General features: G+C 44.1%; 1 protein-coding gene across 5 annotated transcripts in view; it reads right to left on the minus strand.

Moving 5' to 3' along the window:
- RGS14 (regulator of G protein signaling 14) overlaps positions 1–16,830 on the minus strand; it is a 507,547-nt gene that overhangs the window by 81,591 nt on the left and 409,126 nt on the right. For all 5 annotated transcript variants that reach the window (XM_069651538.1, XM_069651536.1, XM_069651533.1 and 2 more), the window contains one exon: positions 11,893–12,108. In XM_069651538.1, coding sequence (XP_069507639.1) covers positions 11,893–12,108 — 216 coding nt within the window. The remainder of the gene's footprint in view (positions 1–11,892; positions 12,109–16,830) is intronic.

Below are 16,830 nucleotides of genomic sequence, written 5' to 3' on the forward strand. Positions count from 1 at the left end.
TGACAGACCTACCTCCAGAGGAGGTGGAGTTTGATAGCCAGGGATTCTCTTCCTCTCAGAAAATGCACCACTTCCACCGATGGTAACACTGACCTGCTCTCACTCAAACTCTCCTCACCCATTTGCACCATCACACTTCACCTCATATACCGACCGCCTCGCCCCCTTCTCAATTTCAAGTCTAACCTATTGCATATTCTCCAGGACAATTTAAAAACCTCATCCAAAGTGATTGTGTTAGGAGACTTTAATCTGGGTCTCCACGACCCCAACGACCCGCAAGCAACATTGCTATCCGATGCATTAGACACCATAGGCTTCTGCCAGCATATCACTAGCTCCCACCCACAGAAAGGATGCATTCTAGACTGAATTGCTGACCACAACTGCACGGTCTCTACCAGTGCAATCACACACTGCCTGTGGTCTGACCACCACAACATCATCCACTTCTCATCCCACTCCCTTTCAAAACAGTCTACAGTCAACCCTCTACCCCCAGCTACAGCACATAGCTCTCGGAAGCTCCCCAGAGATAACATTCTGCCCTTGCTAAACACCCCAGGCCTCAAGCACCTGTTCGACTAACCCAAACGCTCTAATAGATACTTACTCTTCAATTCTATCCAAAGCACTAAACACCACTGCCCCCTCTTGTTCCACACAAAGCTAAAACAATCAGATATTCTAACTCCTGGTTTTCCACCGACCTGCTAGCACTACGCGATCAGAAATGACAACCCCAGCTAGCATGGCTAAAGAATCCCACCATTACTCTGAAAAGAGAGTTCTGCAAAATAGCCAAACAGTACAAATCCGCCACTATTACAGCTAAATCAAACTCATTCAATTCCAGAGTCAACCATGCTAAGTCCGATGAGAAAGAAATCTTTACTATCTACAGAGAACTTGAATCACAGACACGCCCTCACCAGCATCACTAAAGACACTACTTGATGGTCTGATATCCAAGCAGCTCTAATAGGCAAAATTGACTCTTTGAAAATCCTTGCACAACAGGCTACCTTCAACAGTGACCCCAACACCATGAGCAACAGTTGCATTCTGCCCCTGACTCCTCCCGCCACCAATCAGTTCTTCTTCAGAGACCTCTCAGAAAGCAAAGGTCTAAAATGTATCAGAAATTTGAAACCCTCTACATGCAAAGGCGACATATGCCCTGCATCCCTCGTCAAAGACTGTGCTGACCTGCTAGCCCATTTTTCACAGCCTTCATAAGTGCATCCTTCGCCAATAGCCTCATTCCAGCTGGCCTCAAAAAAGCTTGGGTCCTCCATCTCCTAAAGAAGCATTTCTTGGCGCAGCCATCCCAGCCAACTACAGGCCAGTCACCAACATCCCTTCCTACTAAAAATCCTGGACCAGGCAGCCTACCTGCAAGTTCGACAGTTCCTAGAGGACAACAACATCCTGGGGATGCGACAATCTGGCTTCCGCCCAGGGCACAGCGCTGAATCTGCTCTCTTGGATTTAAAAAATCACCTAGAAGTAATCAGGGATGATGGTAATTCTGCCTTGCTCCTCCTCCTAGACTTATCCGCCGCATTCGACCTGGTCTCTGTCACCACCCCACAACACACGCCAATTTTATCCCCTCAAGCCACTGCCTGGATCACATCCTTCCTGGAAGGAAGGGTCATGAGGGTCTTCTCGGAGGTTGCTAATGCCTCTCCTTCACCCATCACTTGTGGTGTGCCCAAAGGCTCCTGCATTGCCCCTACCCTATACAATATCTCTACAAGCCCACTCTTCAATATCTTGAACTCCCTTGGCATAGTTTACACCAACTACGCTGACGACACCCACATCTTGATCCCACTCAAAAGGCAACTATACATCGAACATCCTCAACAATATCTACTCCACAATACAGACCTAGATGGCAGAAAACCATCTTTGTCTTAACAGCAACAAAATAGAGATCTTAATTGTCGGCATCCCCAATGCCCTCAAGTTCCTCAACACTCACTACACTGCCTTCCAGATAGACAACTGCTCAATCCCCATCTCAACCTCGGTTAAGACCCTAGGAGTCTATCCTGATGCCACTCTCACCACAACCCAAAAAGTAAACGCTATTGGCTCCTCAGCAGCTTATGCCACTAAGGTACTCAATGCCCCCAGACCCTTCCTCTCCAAAAACTGCCTTACCATTGCCAGCGCCATCATTGGCTCTAAGATAGATTATTGCAATGCCTTATTCACAGGCACCTCCGTGGGAAACATCCACAAATGCCAAGTCATACAAAACAACGCGCTGCGAGTACCACTTAATATCCCAAAAAGAGAACACATCTCCTAAGCCAGGAGAGAAGCGCACTGGCTCCCCATCTGGGAGTGCATCACCTTTAAAACTCTCTCCATTGCCCACAAGTGGCTTTCCAACTCGGCGCCTCCCTATCACACCCAAATAATCACTAAAGTTCACTCCACAAGACCTGTGTCAGCCCGTACACTAATCAACTCAACCCCAAAGTAAAGAGATGCAAGGCCTGAGGCTCTAGTTTCCCCTACCTTGCAGCAAAACTCTGGAACAACCTCCCTCTCTCCTTGAGGGCTAAGAAGTCCTATTGGATTTTTGGTAAAGCTATTAAAAACACAGCTCAACACCTAATCAGCCACTCCAGATGAACAACCCCACTACAATGCAACTGTTACTATTTTGTAAATGCACCCATTATCCCCGATACATGGCTCACCTTGATTGTATGACATTGTAATGCAACCTTGCTACCATTCTGTAAATTCACCTATCACATGCCTGCTACATGACTCGCAATGATTGTATGACACATCTCCACTTCTTGACTTGTACCGGTAACAGTGCCTCAATGCCTCAGGGTTGCTTGCACGCCTTATAAATTAAATAAATGAGAGGGGGATCCCAGGGTGAATAGCAAACATCACCCAGGAAGATATTGGTGTCGAAAATGGTCTGAGCCCGGAAGAGGGGGACTGATTGTGAATATTGGGGATCTGAACCTGGAAGAGAGGAATCCAGTGCGAGGAGTAAATCGCCTGACGTAAATATGGAGGAAGGAACCTTTTCTCTTTATTGTTTGTAAAACATCAGGCCCTCTGAGGCAAAAGAGACGGGGCACAAAAAGGCACTGATATAGGAGAAGGGAACTGTGACCTCGTGCTGGAGAAGCCCAGGAGTGTGCTGTGCTCAAGTGACCCACCTTGTCCCATGCTAAAAACGTGGGCAAGGGAAGCCCCACCTTAAACATACTGACTTATCATTTTGTGAACCCTTTTTTCTTTTTGTGAACACCACACTATTTTGGAGCATAGCGGTAAGGATTGGCAATCGTTTTTTAAAAATATAGGCCCTTTTTATTTGACTATACTCCACAAGGACTGTATTTCTATTATTTGATGGTCGTAGCTTGCTCCCATCGTAGATTTAGGGTTACATAGGTGTTTTTCACACCGCCCATAAAAGTTCAATGAACACCCTTGAACTGTGATCACTTGTATCTGTCTTACTTTGATACCATGCCTTCCTTACAGTTATCCTTGCCGTCCATACTGCAGTTCGAGCCTGTGAACTGGAGCGGAACACAGATATCCAAACCCAGCCTTTATGAATCTGTCTGAAAGTGTAATAATGGGTACAAAAAGGGCTTGAAGTGGGCTGGGTCTAGTCTGGGATCAGCCCCAGTAGGTTCCGAAAATTGTCCTTGAAGTGGGTCCCCCTGAATAAACATCCTAGGAACCTCCAAAACCAATTTAAATAAAATCCAATTATTACAAAACAAAGCCCTTAGAGCGGCTCTAGGTATAAAGAAACCCGAACATATATCTAGCATCAGAAGAGAAAACCACTGGCTGCCAATTGAAGCAAGAATCATCTTCAAAACACTCAGCATCGTCTATAAATGCATCACCAACAAAGCGCCTAGCTACCTCAACAACATCATCAAGAAAAACATCTCCTGTAGGACACTGAGATCTAATAAACTGGCCCTCTTGGAAGTTCCTCAATACAAATACAGTAGAGCAGGAGGAAGTAGCTTCAAAGTTCTAGCCCCATCGCACTGGAACGCACTACCCCTTAGCATCAAAAATGAGGACTCCCTACTAAGATTCAAAAAAGCACTGAAAACTTGGTTATTCAACAAATATTAACCTCAACCAGTCCTACTCCACCTTAGTACTAGAATGCTTCTGGTTTACCGCCTTTCTTTGAACCAAAACACTAAATGTAGTCCCCATGGCCTCATGTATCTCCGGGGTCACCTCTAGATCTGCAACTAATGTTTAAACAAATTGTGACCTGCTACTTTGACCGATTGTAACTTAGTATAAGAAATTTGATCACATGATTTATTGGAATTCAGTATAAAATATGTTTTATATGATTGTAACTATAACACTGTATAAAAATGCTATAATTCACCTGAAATTTCGCCGTGATACCCTCGGGTCTGGGCGAGTAACAAATGTAATAAATAAATAAATAAAATCCCATTGATAGAGCTCTCATTTAACTGAACGCTTCAATCACAAATAGGTTGCTGTGACCCGCCTTTCATGTATTCCTTAAATGTACTTTAATCCAAACCATTGCATTCATTAGTGCTCAGGATGACAAAATTTAAAGAAACCATAGCATACCGGCGCGGATAGGTCCCTGCGCCTTATTGGGCGTGCCTAAAATGCCCTGTGGCCAACGTGCTGCACCAATATGGCCGACGCCAAAAGGGCTGCGTCGAAGGAGGATGGAATTGTTTACAGATGCTGGAAGTTAGATTTGTTTTCTAAAACTGAAGGGATGAGAAGTATAATCTTGACACAAAGTTTCGTTTTTGCAACATGTACTTACTTTAGATGATATTTTGACTGCACATTAATAATCTGTAATATACCTTTAAGAAATATTTTAACTTGCTTTTATACCGGAAACGGGGAGGAAAAAAAGGCAACAAAAAGAGCCCGAGCACGTTTGTTCGGCTACTCCCTTTTAGGCTTTGCCACCAGATATTGTTTAGCGACACGTTAGGCCCCCTCCTTGATTGCTCAATCCAATTAGAGCCCTGGGCACAGTGTTGCAGGCATTGGCTTGCTATCCATTTATTGGCAAGCACGGGATGCTCAATTTAAGAGCCTCACCACTCGACAGTACCTTCAGAAGGATGATCCAACTGGCAAATTTCCCAGTGGGTGCCGCAGCCCAGATTTTAGGCTACGGGCATTGAAAGGGTATTCAAATTGTAAAAGATTGCACCTGCGTACCTGGCTACCCAGCCTTCAGTCTGAGGTGAATGGCGTGTTGTTACACATCTCAGTGCAGCTTCCACCACCCACGTTCTAGCCACAATCATTCGTATCAATGGAAAGACAATGGGAGCATGGTTTGCGAACCTGAGGCCCTTAATGGTCCAGAAACTGCTCAAGCTATGCACGGTAATGCGAATCTGCAAGGCTTGGAGTCCAGGATAGCACGCATAGGTGGAAGAATCTTCAGCACTCGCATGAGCTACTCGCCAGGTGACCCAGCTGGTTATGGTTTATAGTTTTCGATCTCAGTCTTCGTTTTGGCACAGGTGTCTGCCAAAGAAGAATCAGGGCCTGCACCTTCGTCAAAGCACTCAACCACTGCCAAGTCACTTGGCTCCAACCTAACTCTGCTACAGCTCTTATTGGCACGGGTAGTATATCGCAGTGGCAACGCACTCGTCTTGGATGCAAGATGACGCAGAGCAACACAGGTTCGAATCCCGGGTCCGCGCATGAAACCTCTGTGGTATTAAGCGCGTTACAAATAACCAATTACATACATATTAGAAGCCATTTTAAAAAGCACTGCATTGACATCACAAAGCTGTTAATGCATCTTTGGGTTTCACTGGCCTGGTAGATCGCCGCTAATGGCTGCACTGGCCTAGGGACAGGCAGACACCACGCTTGAATAGCTTTTACAGCTGTGCTGGGTCCACATCCTTGTGTCCTTAAGGAAGGCTGAGACCAGGGGTGAGTGACTTCTCTACTCAAGTCCAGATGACAAGGAATACAAGTTACAGGCAAGTTCTTAGGTAAAGGCTTGGGAAGACGTCCACCGGCACCCACTCAATCAGGCAGTGAGCTCTGAACTGACACTCAGGGAACACTCGGGAGCAATCACACATCAGCATTCCATCAGTTCACATGCCCACAGCACAGGGACAGGGCAGAAGTCAAGACAAAACAGAGATCTGGCTAACCTGAGGTGTCGGCAAATCAGGCAATTCATTCTTTTCAGGTTGACCTGCAGATCACTATGGCACCCTCCCCCAGATCACACATTCTGACTGGAGTTGCCAAGTACTATTTTTAATGTTATTGCATTGGTTTTTGCTCAATGGCACTTATTTTTGGAAGTCGCTTGTTACATTTTTTGCGCATGTTCACCCCAAGCGTGTACTTTTTTGGGGCTTTTTGAAAGGCTGGGAAGTGAGCCAGCTCACAGCCAATATGAATACTGGTTTAGAGAGCTTGGCCAACCACAGGATCAGATCTAGAGGGGTAAGGTGTGGTGCCCGCTGACCTCCCCAATGTTACATATGTTAAAGGATATTTGTACCGTGCACTATCACCACCGGAGTAGTCCCCTGGCCCACCAGAAAAGGAAAGGGGGGTGAGGGGTGAGTTAGTGGGAACGAGCGGGATAAGTGCATGAGAGCAATGATGTGCTGTTGGCAGCTTCAGTTCGGTTAACACCGTTCGCTGACCTTGGGGGTGCTTTCCGGTCGGTAGCCGTCGTGTGCTGTTGTGCGAAGCCATGTGTGGTTTGTTTTGTTCTTGTGGTGTAGTGAAGTTTGTGCAGTTTGCTGTGCCTTAGGGTTATGGTAGTGTTTGGTTCGAGTTTGAGAGGTGTATGCAGAGAGGTGAAATTGTTAGTGGGTTGGTTATTGGCCTCGCTATCTAGAAGTGATATGTGCTAAACTTGCACGTTCTTTTTGATGTGGCGCGTGAATATCTATATATAAAAATGACTAAGGACAAGGCCAGTGTGGTGGCCAGCTTAGAACATTTTATTTGACTGTTAAGAAGCAATATCATGAAAGTGTAAAAAATCTGTATATGTAGAAGGCAGCCAGTGGTACCTGTAAAAAAAAGGTCTGTAAATAATGTTCTTATTAATGGCTTATTATGACATTACCACCGACCAGTAATCAGTTATTACAGTTGCACTATGACATAGTGTCTGCTGCTTTTTTCTTCAACAACACTTTGTTTTTCATGTAAACATTAATAGCAAAAGTAACAATGCTTCACAATCAGCAGAAAAAGTGAAATTTACAAAAGGACTAGAGCATCATAGACAATACAGCCAAACAAGGAATCAACCTTAGTGAAGCATAACCAGCAAGATAACCACAACCACACAAGACAGGACAAACAAACAAACAAAACAAAACACAAAAAAACAACCTTTTTTCCATCTACCCATCAATCATATAGAGCCATAAAGGGACCCCAAAGATTCAAATAGTCCTCATCCTTATCTTTATTATGAAATGAAACCTTATCATACTGTGCCAAAACATGTAATTCCATCAGCCATGCATCTACATTAGGTTTCCTCCTCGATTTCCAAACCCTGAGTATTAACTTGATAGCCACCATTATGGCTCTATCAATCCAACAAGAATGTCTCATAATCCGACGACCCCTGTCCTTACGGGAAAGTAATATGATATTCACTGCTGACCTCTGCAAAACCACATCAAAAATCAAGTCAATTCTATCAAATCACTGCCGACCAAAACTCCAACACTCTCGGGCAATCCCACAATAAATGCAATAATGTACCCCTATCATTATTACAACCCCAACACAAATCATCTGACCGGAGCCCCTGTCTAAACATCCTAACCGGCGTCCAATATAATCTTCCAATAATTTTTTGTCTAATCAAATGCAACCCCATATCAGGACCCAATGTCGAATTAACCTTCAGAATGTATTTCCAATCTAACTCAAAGTTCAACCAGAACATCATCCAACCACACATTTCTTAATCTAGACCATGCCCCCCCGAGTTTCTCATCAATAGGCATAAATTGCATTTAAGTACTTACCCCGTATTCCGGACCTTCCAATAAAGTACCAATCACCGGTTAATTCCCAATAGAACCATCAGCCAATTCCAATCTATTATTTATCATATTCTCAAAAGCTAAGTACCTATGCAGTTCATTTTGCCTCAAACCGTACCTATTCGTCATTTCCGCAAAACTCAACAACCTATCTCCATCCAACACATCTGCCAATTTCAGAATACCCTTGTTAGTCCAACTGAGCCAATTCAAACATTTATCATCAATCTGTAAGGTATTATTGTACCATATAGAAACATCCCTACTGAAACCATAACTCATTCCATTATCTCGAAACCATCCTCTAATCACCCGTCTAGTAGCCACAATCGGGCGCAACTTCAATCTATTAACTGGCAATTTATCCATACTGTAGACGGACGTCAAGTCAAAAGGAGCACAAATGCCCCGTTCCATACATAACCAGATTGGTTCATTCACCCCACAATCTCTAAAATAATAGGACCTTTTTTAAGTAAAAAAGCATTATAGTATTTTACCAAGTCAGGGAATCCAAATCCCCCATCTTAAACTTTTTGTACTAGCATGTATTTCGGAACTCTAGGCCTTTTTCCAGAACCCCACAAGAAGGAAGAAAAAAGTTTTTCAATTTTAAGCAGCTGATTCTTATACAACAACAATGGGATGGACTGAAGAACATACAAGATTTTCGGCAAAAGAACCATTTTAATTGCATTGATCTTAGCCCACAGATTCAAAGTCAACCTCTCCCATCTCCTAATCAATAAAGACATTTGCCCGGTTATCAAATCCAGATTATATTGCAGTAATTTCTTTAAGTCCCCAATAATATGAATTCCTAGATACTTAACCCCCCCCCTGGAGACCATTTACAATTCCACGAACTCAAAATTGAACCGTCGCACCGACCAGACAAGGGGAAAACCTCTGTTTTTCCCAGTTCACCTTATGTCCCGACAGTTCACCCACTTCTTGAAACATCAACTTTATTACATCTCCACACACTTCTGGATTTGATAACATGAGAAGCATGTCATCAGCATACGATAGGACTTTCACCTCAACTTTCCCAACATGAATACCTTTAATAATCTCACATTGTCTAAAATAAGTAGCAAGAGGTTCCAACGCCAGATCAAACAAAAAAGGTGACAACGGACAACCCTGCCTCGTGCCCCTCAACAACTGAAATGAATCTGAAACCACACCATTAACCAATACCCGGGCCTTAACATCATTATAAATACATTCTACCATTCTCATGAAAAACGGGCCAAAACCCATATTTAGCAACGTGAATTTCAAAAACTTCCAATTTACCCTATCAAAGGCTTTTTCAGCATCAAAGAAACCAATGACTTCATTTGTGTCCCTCCCAAATCGGGCATCAACTACATTTAATACAGTTCGAATATTGTCATAGCCATACCTCCCTGGAATGAAACCCACCTGTGACCCATCAACCAAGTCTTTTATACATAAACCCAATCTGTTGGCCCAAATTTTTGTGAAAATTTTTAGGTTTACATTTAGCATTGAGATAGGCCTCTAGTTTCCACAGCGAGTGTGATCCTTATTAGGTTTTGGTATTACCACAATCATAGCCTCTCACATGGAATCGCACATCATTCCCGAAACAACAAACTCATTATAAAGTTCACACAAAACAGGTGCCAATTGGACTTCGAATTGCATATAAAATTCCGAGACAATACCATCGGGACCCAGTGATTTTCCATCTCTCATTTGCGATATGGCCAAACTAACTTCAGCAACCTCAATCGCAGCATCAAGAGAAGTACGTTTCTCCAGAGTCAGTTTGGAGAGCGAAATCTTCTCAAAAAATGTGTCCAGCTTATCTACAGTCGGGTCACAGTCTTCTCTATACAATGAATTATAATAATCATTGAAATAACCACAAATATCATCACTCCTATTTAAGGTAGTACCACCATCAGTTTGTATGGAAGAAACAAGATTCAGACACCATCTCCTTAAGCTTATATGTCAACAATTTTCCATTACGATCACCTGCCTCCCAAAACTTCTGTTTTGAATAAAACAAACTTTTACTCGCCTGCTGCTTGAGCCACTGCAGATCAGAATTCCAGCTGTCAATGGAGCACTTATTTAAAGACAAGCTTTTCAAATTGCTTTCTTGTTAATTGATAAGGGACTGTTTGTGGTAGTATGTTTATTTTCTGCACTGCGAGTAAAACATGTGAGAGCCAGAGCTCACCTACATGTTACTACAACACGTGTGTGGATGCATTTTATGAAAGTGGTGACACTATTTTTCTGCCACACATTCGAAGCTGCAGGATACATATAATATTGATTGTGTAAATCATTAACTAGAATATCCCTTACATTCGATGGATCAGGGGGCCAGGCATTAAAGGGAGGGGGCAGTGTGTGGTCATGTATTATAAAGGAATACAATGGCGGTCATTACAACCTTGGTGCTAAGTGCACCAGCTTTACCACCATGGTGTAAACTCTGTTTACACCATGGTGTAAACTCTGTTTACACCATGGTGGATGGCGGATTTACCGCCCCATTCCAAGGTGAGTGGGGCGGTAAATCCCCATTTCCCATTTTCCCTTCCCCATTCCCATTCTTGCTCCATAGGGCATAATGGGAGTGGGGAAGGCGCTAATTACGCCGCCGTAAATTACGGCGGCGTAATTAGCACCATGGCGGGTTAGCGCCATGGACTTTAACGCCTGCCAAAAGCAGGCGTTAAAGTGGGAATCCGGCGTTAAGGGTTAACGGCGTTGTTAACCCTTAACGCCGGGGTTGTAATGACCTCCAATATCACCTAACGCACGTAAACAGTCGCCTTAGTGCGTTTGGTGACCTTAGAAATGTACTCTGCTTTTGGCCTTGTTCCTCCATTTGTTCACGGAACGTCACTGACTTGAAAAAGATTTATACGGTGCAGTTGGCAGTACTTTATTCCATATATTATGCATGTGAAAATAGTACAGTAATTCCATTCAAAGAATACATTAAAATGAAAGCAATAAAATAAAAATCAACTGCAGGTGAAACAATCGCATACCCTATTTTCCTTGCTTTTGTATATGGAGCCATCTGCATTGTATTTTCTCTTTGTATTGTGTCCCTCGTTAAAGTTTAAACGATAGACATTTGTGCATTTTCTTTTATCGAATGTTTACTACTTCCTCTTTACATTGCAGGGCAACACGTGTCCGAACGTGCATACCCTCCTAAACAGTCAGATTCCTTGACTCATAACAATGTTCCACAAATCATTTATTGCGATTCCATGCGCGTGCCTCGGTGATGCTGGTAACTTTATTCCATTATATTTCCAACACCTGTTTCACCTCACAGGCGCTTTCTCAAGGAAGATTTTTGAAACCTTGAACCGGTGCACCCCATTACATTGGTGCTGAGACACAGCTTGTCATTGCAGAAAGAACATACATGATCTGGTAACATTTCAGTTCCCTGACAGGTGGCAGCGCCAAAACCTTAACCTTTGAACTTGGCCCCCATCAATCTTGTGAAGAGTAGAGGTGTGGAAGTTAGTTTCAGTTATCCTCAACTGTACCTCGTTTTTTTAGGTTTTTTTTAATCCAGTTCCTTTATTGCTTGTGACGGGACTTATTTTGGAACTTTTTTGCATGGGACTCTGCTCGCTTGTTTTGGACTTCTTTTGAAGGGAGCTTGGGCCTATTATTTCTTCACACCCAGTAACACTGGTTTTGACCCCATTTAGTCAGATACATAGAGTGCAGTTTGTGTTGTACATGTGAAATCCAGTCATAAACATACTTGCTTGCTCCCAGTCATGTAGAGTTTCACATCGGCAATGCAGAGTCCACGCTTCTGGCAGATTCCGGAGAGCATTTCACGGATTGAGAGCCCCTGCCGCACGGCAGTGAGGGATGCTGTGCCATCTGGGAGATAAACGCAGCAGTACTTCACCGGACCTGTATCTGGCCTGGTCTCGGGTTCGGTGTCGGTGCTGCCGACGCTTCCGCCATCTTTCTGAAAGGAAGAGATCAGCATCATGGGATCAGACCGCCAATGAAGGACAAGATGAACCCCACAACATCCATGTCCCCATGTAGAGATCGATCGTCAAGATACATTCATTAAGGAAAGGGCATTGTAACAGTGTAAGGAAACAGTCACTTTTCAATAGGCAGCTGGAATCTAGAGTAGCAGAGCGATCGCATAGTCCAAATGGATGATCTACAATACTTTGCAATCAAAATTCTGATTACAGCAAACGTGTATTCTTTCGCTTGCTCCAATTGCAAATTATTTGGAATTCAAACCAAAGTCTGCTGTAATATCTCCCGCACAAATAGAATTAACGTGAAATTATTTCTCGAAAGGAACATATACAAGGAGAAGAATTTAGCAAACAATCCAAACATAACATTATTTAGGATGTTGAAAAACTTAAAATCGCTTGCAAAAGGTACAAAAAGGGTTGCAAAATCCAAAATCATGTCCTGGTGGCAAAAAACATTTTTCTGCAGAAATACAAATTCTAATTTTCGCAAAAATGTTGTATGTCAAATTTGGCCGAACCAAACATTTGCTCATGAACTTTTGAGACGTTGGGGAGGCAAAGTTTGATCATTTGGTGGACACTTTGTAGATTTCAGTTGCAACTCCAATTCTTTACGACTACCAAACCCCTAAAAATAAAGATATGTCGAAACAGGCAGATGTGTCCTCAACTGGATCTAAACAACCCCAACCGTTCAAGTAAAATAGTTCAAAAAGGTTCTCCATGATAAACCATACAAAGATGATCCTGTTGGGAAGCCGAGATTCCACGACCACCAACCGGAATGGAGGAATAGGGCCCAGACAGGATCAATGTTATTCTTTGGGAGATGATGCCTGGGAAGCCCTTGGACAAAACGTCTCTCAGAAGTTCTAAATAGGGAGGCAAGTGCCACAAAGGAACGACATGGTGGCAGCTGGCTGGTAACGAGGAGCACACCAGCAGAAGGATGGAGGTTGGATCCTCTGAACATGGGAAGGCTTTGTGCTTCCCAGATTGAAAGGTCTGTAGCTGCATATGTACCACCGGAGACATTTGGTGGTCGCAAGGCTCACTAGCTGACAAGCTGGTACCATACTGGGACTTAGGCGTTCCACAACAAGTTGTCTGGAGACTTGCTCCTAGAGGTTGCCTTCTGTGGGCAGCAAGGACTCTTGGCTTGGTAAGATTTTCTCAACAACTCATTAAGACTTGCACACAGGCAAGAAGTAAGTCCTTCTGGATAGTGCACCCATTACCCTCGCCACAGCCCTGTGCAGACACTGCCCATGGACTGAAGATGGCAGAATCCGGCAGCCAAGAGCTCACAAAGCCTCTGGAAACCTGGGAAACCTCCTCTGAAACCACTGCAGTTTTACCCCAAGTGGAGTTATAATGAATTCCTACAATCCTACGCTTTACGGGAGGCCTAATGCAGCAGGGGCCGAGGGGTCCCACAAAATGGGTTCCAGGCAACTCGCCAGACGGGGACCCCCTGATCAGCTGATGCACACCAGATTAAAACCCAAACTTTCAAACATCTGCAACACAGGGTCAAAAGGACCCCATCATTGCTGTACCCTGAAACCAAGCTGAAGAGCTTACCCCAACTAAATGCGCACTGGAAAGCCCTGAAAATGAACATGGCCAGGCTGGCATTTACCATAGTGGGATCCTGGATATAAAGGCCAGCATGATGGGAATACTGGATAAGCGATTACCCCTCCTTTCCAAATTAATTTGACCTAACCGTTAGACAATATTTTTCGGTACTACGTTTAAATCCATTTACCACAGCGAGCGCCAAAGTGACCACAAAGTGACCTGCGCAGTAAAATGATCCTAATAAAAGAAACGGTGTGGCAGCAGAGCTCCAATAAGGGAGACATCAAACATGTCTCCTTCACTCCGCACAATAAGTGGGTGGCAGAACGGCATGCAAGGCAAAAGTGAAGAGTTATGAAGGACAGCGTCTAAAATGCAAACCCTCGTTCGATTCCACCCTGAAAGGTCTTTTCAGGAAGTGACGTTTTCTGGAAAAAGGGGAGTGTAAGGTTTTCCTCCTTCCGGTGCCATTTATGGGCATTCCAAGTGTAGCGCCCTTACTGTGTCTGGCGGGAAGTACACTAGTGAGAGAGAATTGTGAGAGACCGACTTGGCGAGTAGAAGTGCACGAGTGGCTGAAGCCGAAGCCAGCTCCTGCCCTCAGTATCAATGACAGTGAGCTGTCATGTCTGGGACTGCGGTTTACAGTAAGCCACCCCACTTGGGGGACCCCATTCATAAGGTATGAGAATGTGGTTTGCAGGAGCCAGAGAGTCTGGACTCGCCGCAGCTTCAAGGGAGACCACCCGCTTTAACAGGGACCACGTACAGAGGACCATTAACCAGAGAGACTATTTGAACACAACAGACAGGAGGATGGGTGGGATTTAGTGTTCAAAAGAGTGTGGCAAGAGCTTTCCGTCGAGAAAAAGTTTCTGCCATTTTAGCTCTGGGGCACACATTGTTCCTGTTTTCACCCACTTATCTTTCTTGTTTCAAAGCACACTGGTTATAACCTCACACATAAAAGATTGTTGGTAGGGACCCCAAGATTGTTTCATTATGGTAGACTTAGCCTACACCAATCACCACTTGGCTTTAAAAGAGGGCTGGAGTCCGTCTTTTGGCAGATCATCTGAAGACTTAGCAAGAAGAACTCAATCTTGGACCCTGGCTGAAGATACAGTCTAACTAACATCTTCCGCCAGTGAAGGAAGGCCAAGAGATCAGAAGAAAAAAGCAGGACCCCTCCACAAAACATCTCCCAGTGAACAGAGGGAGATAAATAACTCAGAAGACTCTCCAGCAGCTCCAGAACTGGTGCCCACCCAGCACACACTGTGCCCTGCTAGGCTCTGTATAGGAAGTGCCAGAAGTTCTCTGAACCCATCAACAAGGACAAGGCAGCTGCCTGCAACACACTACCCAAAGCTGTGGCCCGTCCTCCTTAAAGGACAACACAATCTCATTGAAGAAGCTGGGAGGAGTGCCTCAATGAGCATTACCGACATCCACCTTAAAGCACATTTTCGAGTCAAGTTCCTCGAGCTGCAACCGACTGAAATGCTGACTGTTGTCAAACTGCAGTCACTTAAATGTCTCGACCAGTGATTCAGACCTGCCAGATAGCACCGGGAACAATGCCTGACCGTGAGCTGCCGTGTAGGCCAGCCTGCAGCGTTCATCCAGCTTTGCTCGCCGAATCGTCTTGCTCCCTGATACCTGCATCAGACTCCCAACTTGAACTATGTCACAGAAGCAGCAAAGCGCCCTGAAGCCGACTCGACCCCGACCAGATTTGAATCTTGCAAAGGTTGCAGATCCCACAGATGCGCCTCGACATCTTGGCAGCACTTGACCTTATTGATCAAACTTTGACAATACAGTCTCCTGGATGGCCTCCTTGCTCGGACCATGAACTGCCAGAGTGGCCTCAGAGGGTTTTCAAGCACCCGCCGAGCAACTCACATGTGGTGTACCTCATGGTGCATGCCTCTCCCCCACATTATTTAATGTGTATTCAAGATCACTTTTTGAGCTCCTGGATAGCGTCGGGCATTGGTTATACCAACTATTCGGACGATATCCAGGTGGTCCTGGAACTGACTGGGAACTATGATGGGGATACAGTAAAAATAAACTAAGTGTACGATTTTTTCCAGGAATGAATGACAGTCAACTCATTATCCTTGAACAAGAATAAGACCGAGCTACTTATTTTAGGCACGCACCAAAGAATTAAAAAAACTCGGACAGGTATGTCCAGTAAAAAAAAAAAAAAAAAACGAACAAAAAAAAATAATCGATTGCACTCTCCAAGTCAGTTTATGGCTGAAGACCTTAGGGGTCCACTTAGACTCAGGCCTCACCATAACAAAACACGTACTACAGACTAGAGCTGCATATGCTTGCACAACCAAATTAATCAGGCAGATTAAACCCTACTTATCGCACAAAAGTGTGAGCAGCAAAAGCCTGGGTAAACTCAAGACTCGACTACTGTAACAGTCTATTAGCTGGAACTTCGAAGAGTTTCCACGATGCCTTACGAACAGTGCAGAATGGCGCCGTTAGAGCTATATGTGGGCTAGCCAAGAATGAACATGAAACAAGCCAGAAAAAACGTGCACTGATTTCCAGTGCAATATCGTATAAGTCACAAAATCCTTTCACTCTTGTGTACATGGTACAGCGCCCATATACCTAAAGCAGCATCTGAAGGGGATTGTAAATAGGCACTTGCTTTGATATTTGTGCGCATAGCCTCTGGAATTCTATCCAGCCAGAACATCACAAATCTTACGGTTTTAAAAAAAGCTATAAAACACTCCTGTTCAACTCCAAGGATTAGATGCATATGTATATGTTAATTACCAGCTACTGACTTAGCCTTCATACTGACCTGCTCTTTCCCACCCCTTGTCTCCTGTTACTTATGTGCACTGAGGCCTATGGGCGTGTTGCACATTATAAAAAACAAATAATAAGCAGCCTGCCATTCCATCCACGTTACCAAAATTGGACAAGCAGGTTTATAATTTGCTTATTATTCCAATCTGTTTGTATCCCTTCTAGTGTATTAGGGGTGTGGGGCTGATTAATGGTTTAGAAATTGATATTCACCCCTGAACCACTGCTACCCCGGAAGTTGATTTGTCACAGTG

Source organism: Ambystoma mexicanum, chromosome 3p, assembly GCF_040938575.1.
Source record: "Ambystoma mexicanum isolate Mex_15411 chromosome 3p, UKY_AmexF1_1, whole genome shotgun sequence".
Taxonomy (NCBI): Eukaryota; Metazoa; Chordata; class Amphibia; order Caudata; family Ambystomatidae; genus Ambystoma; species Ambystoma mexicanum.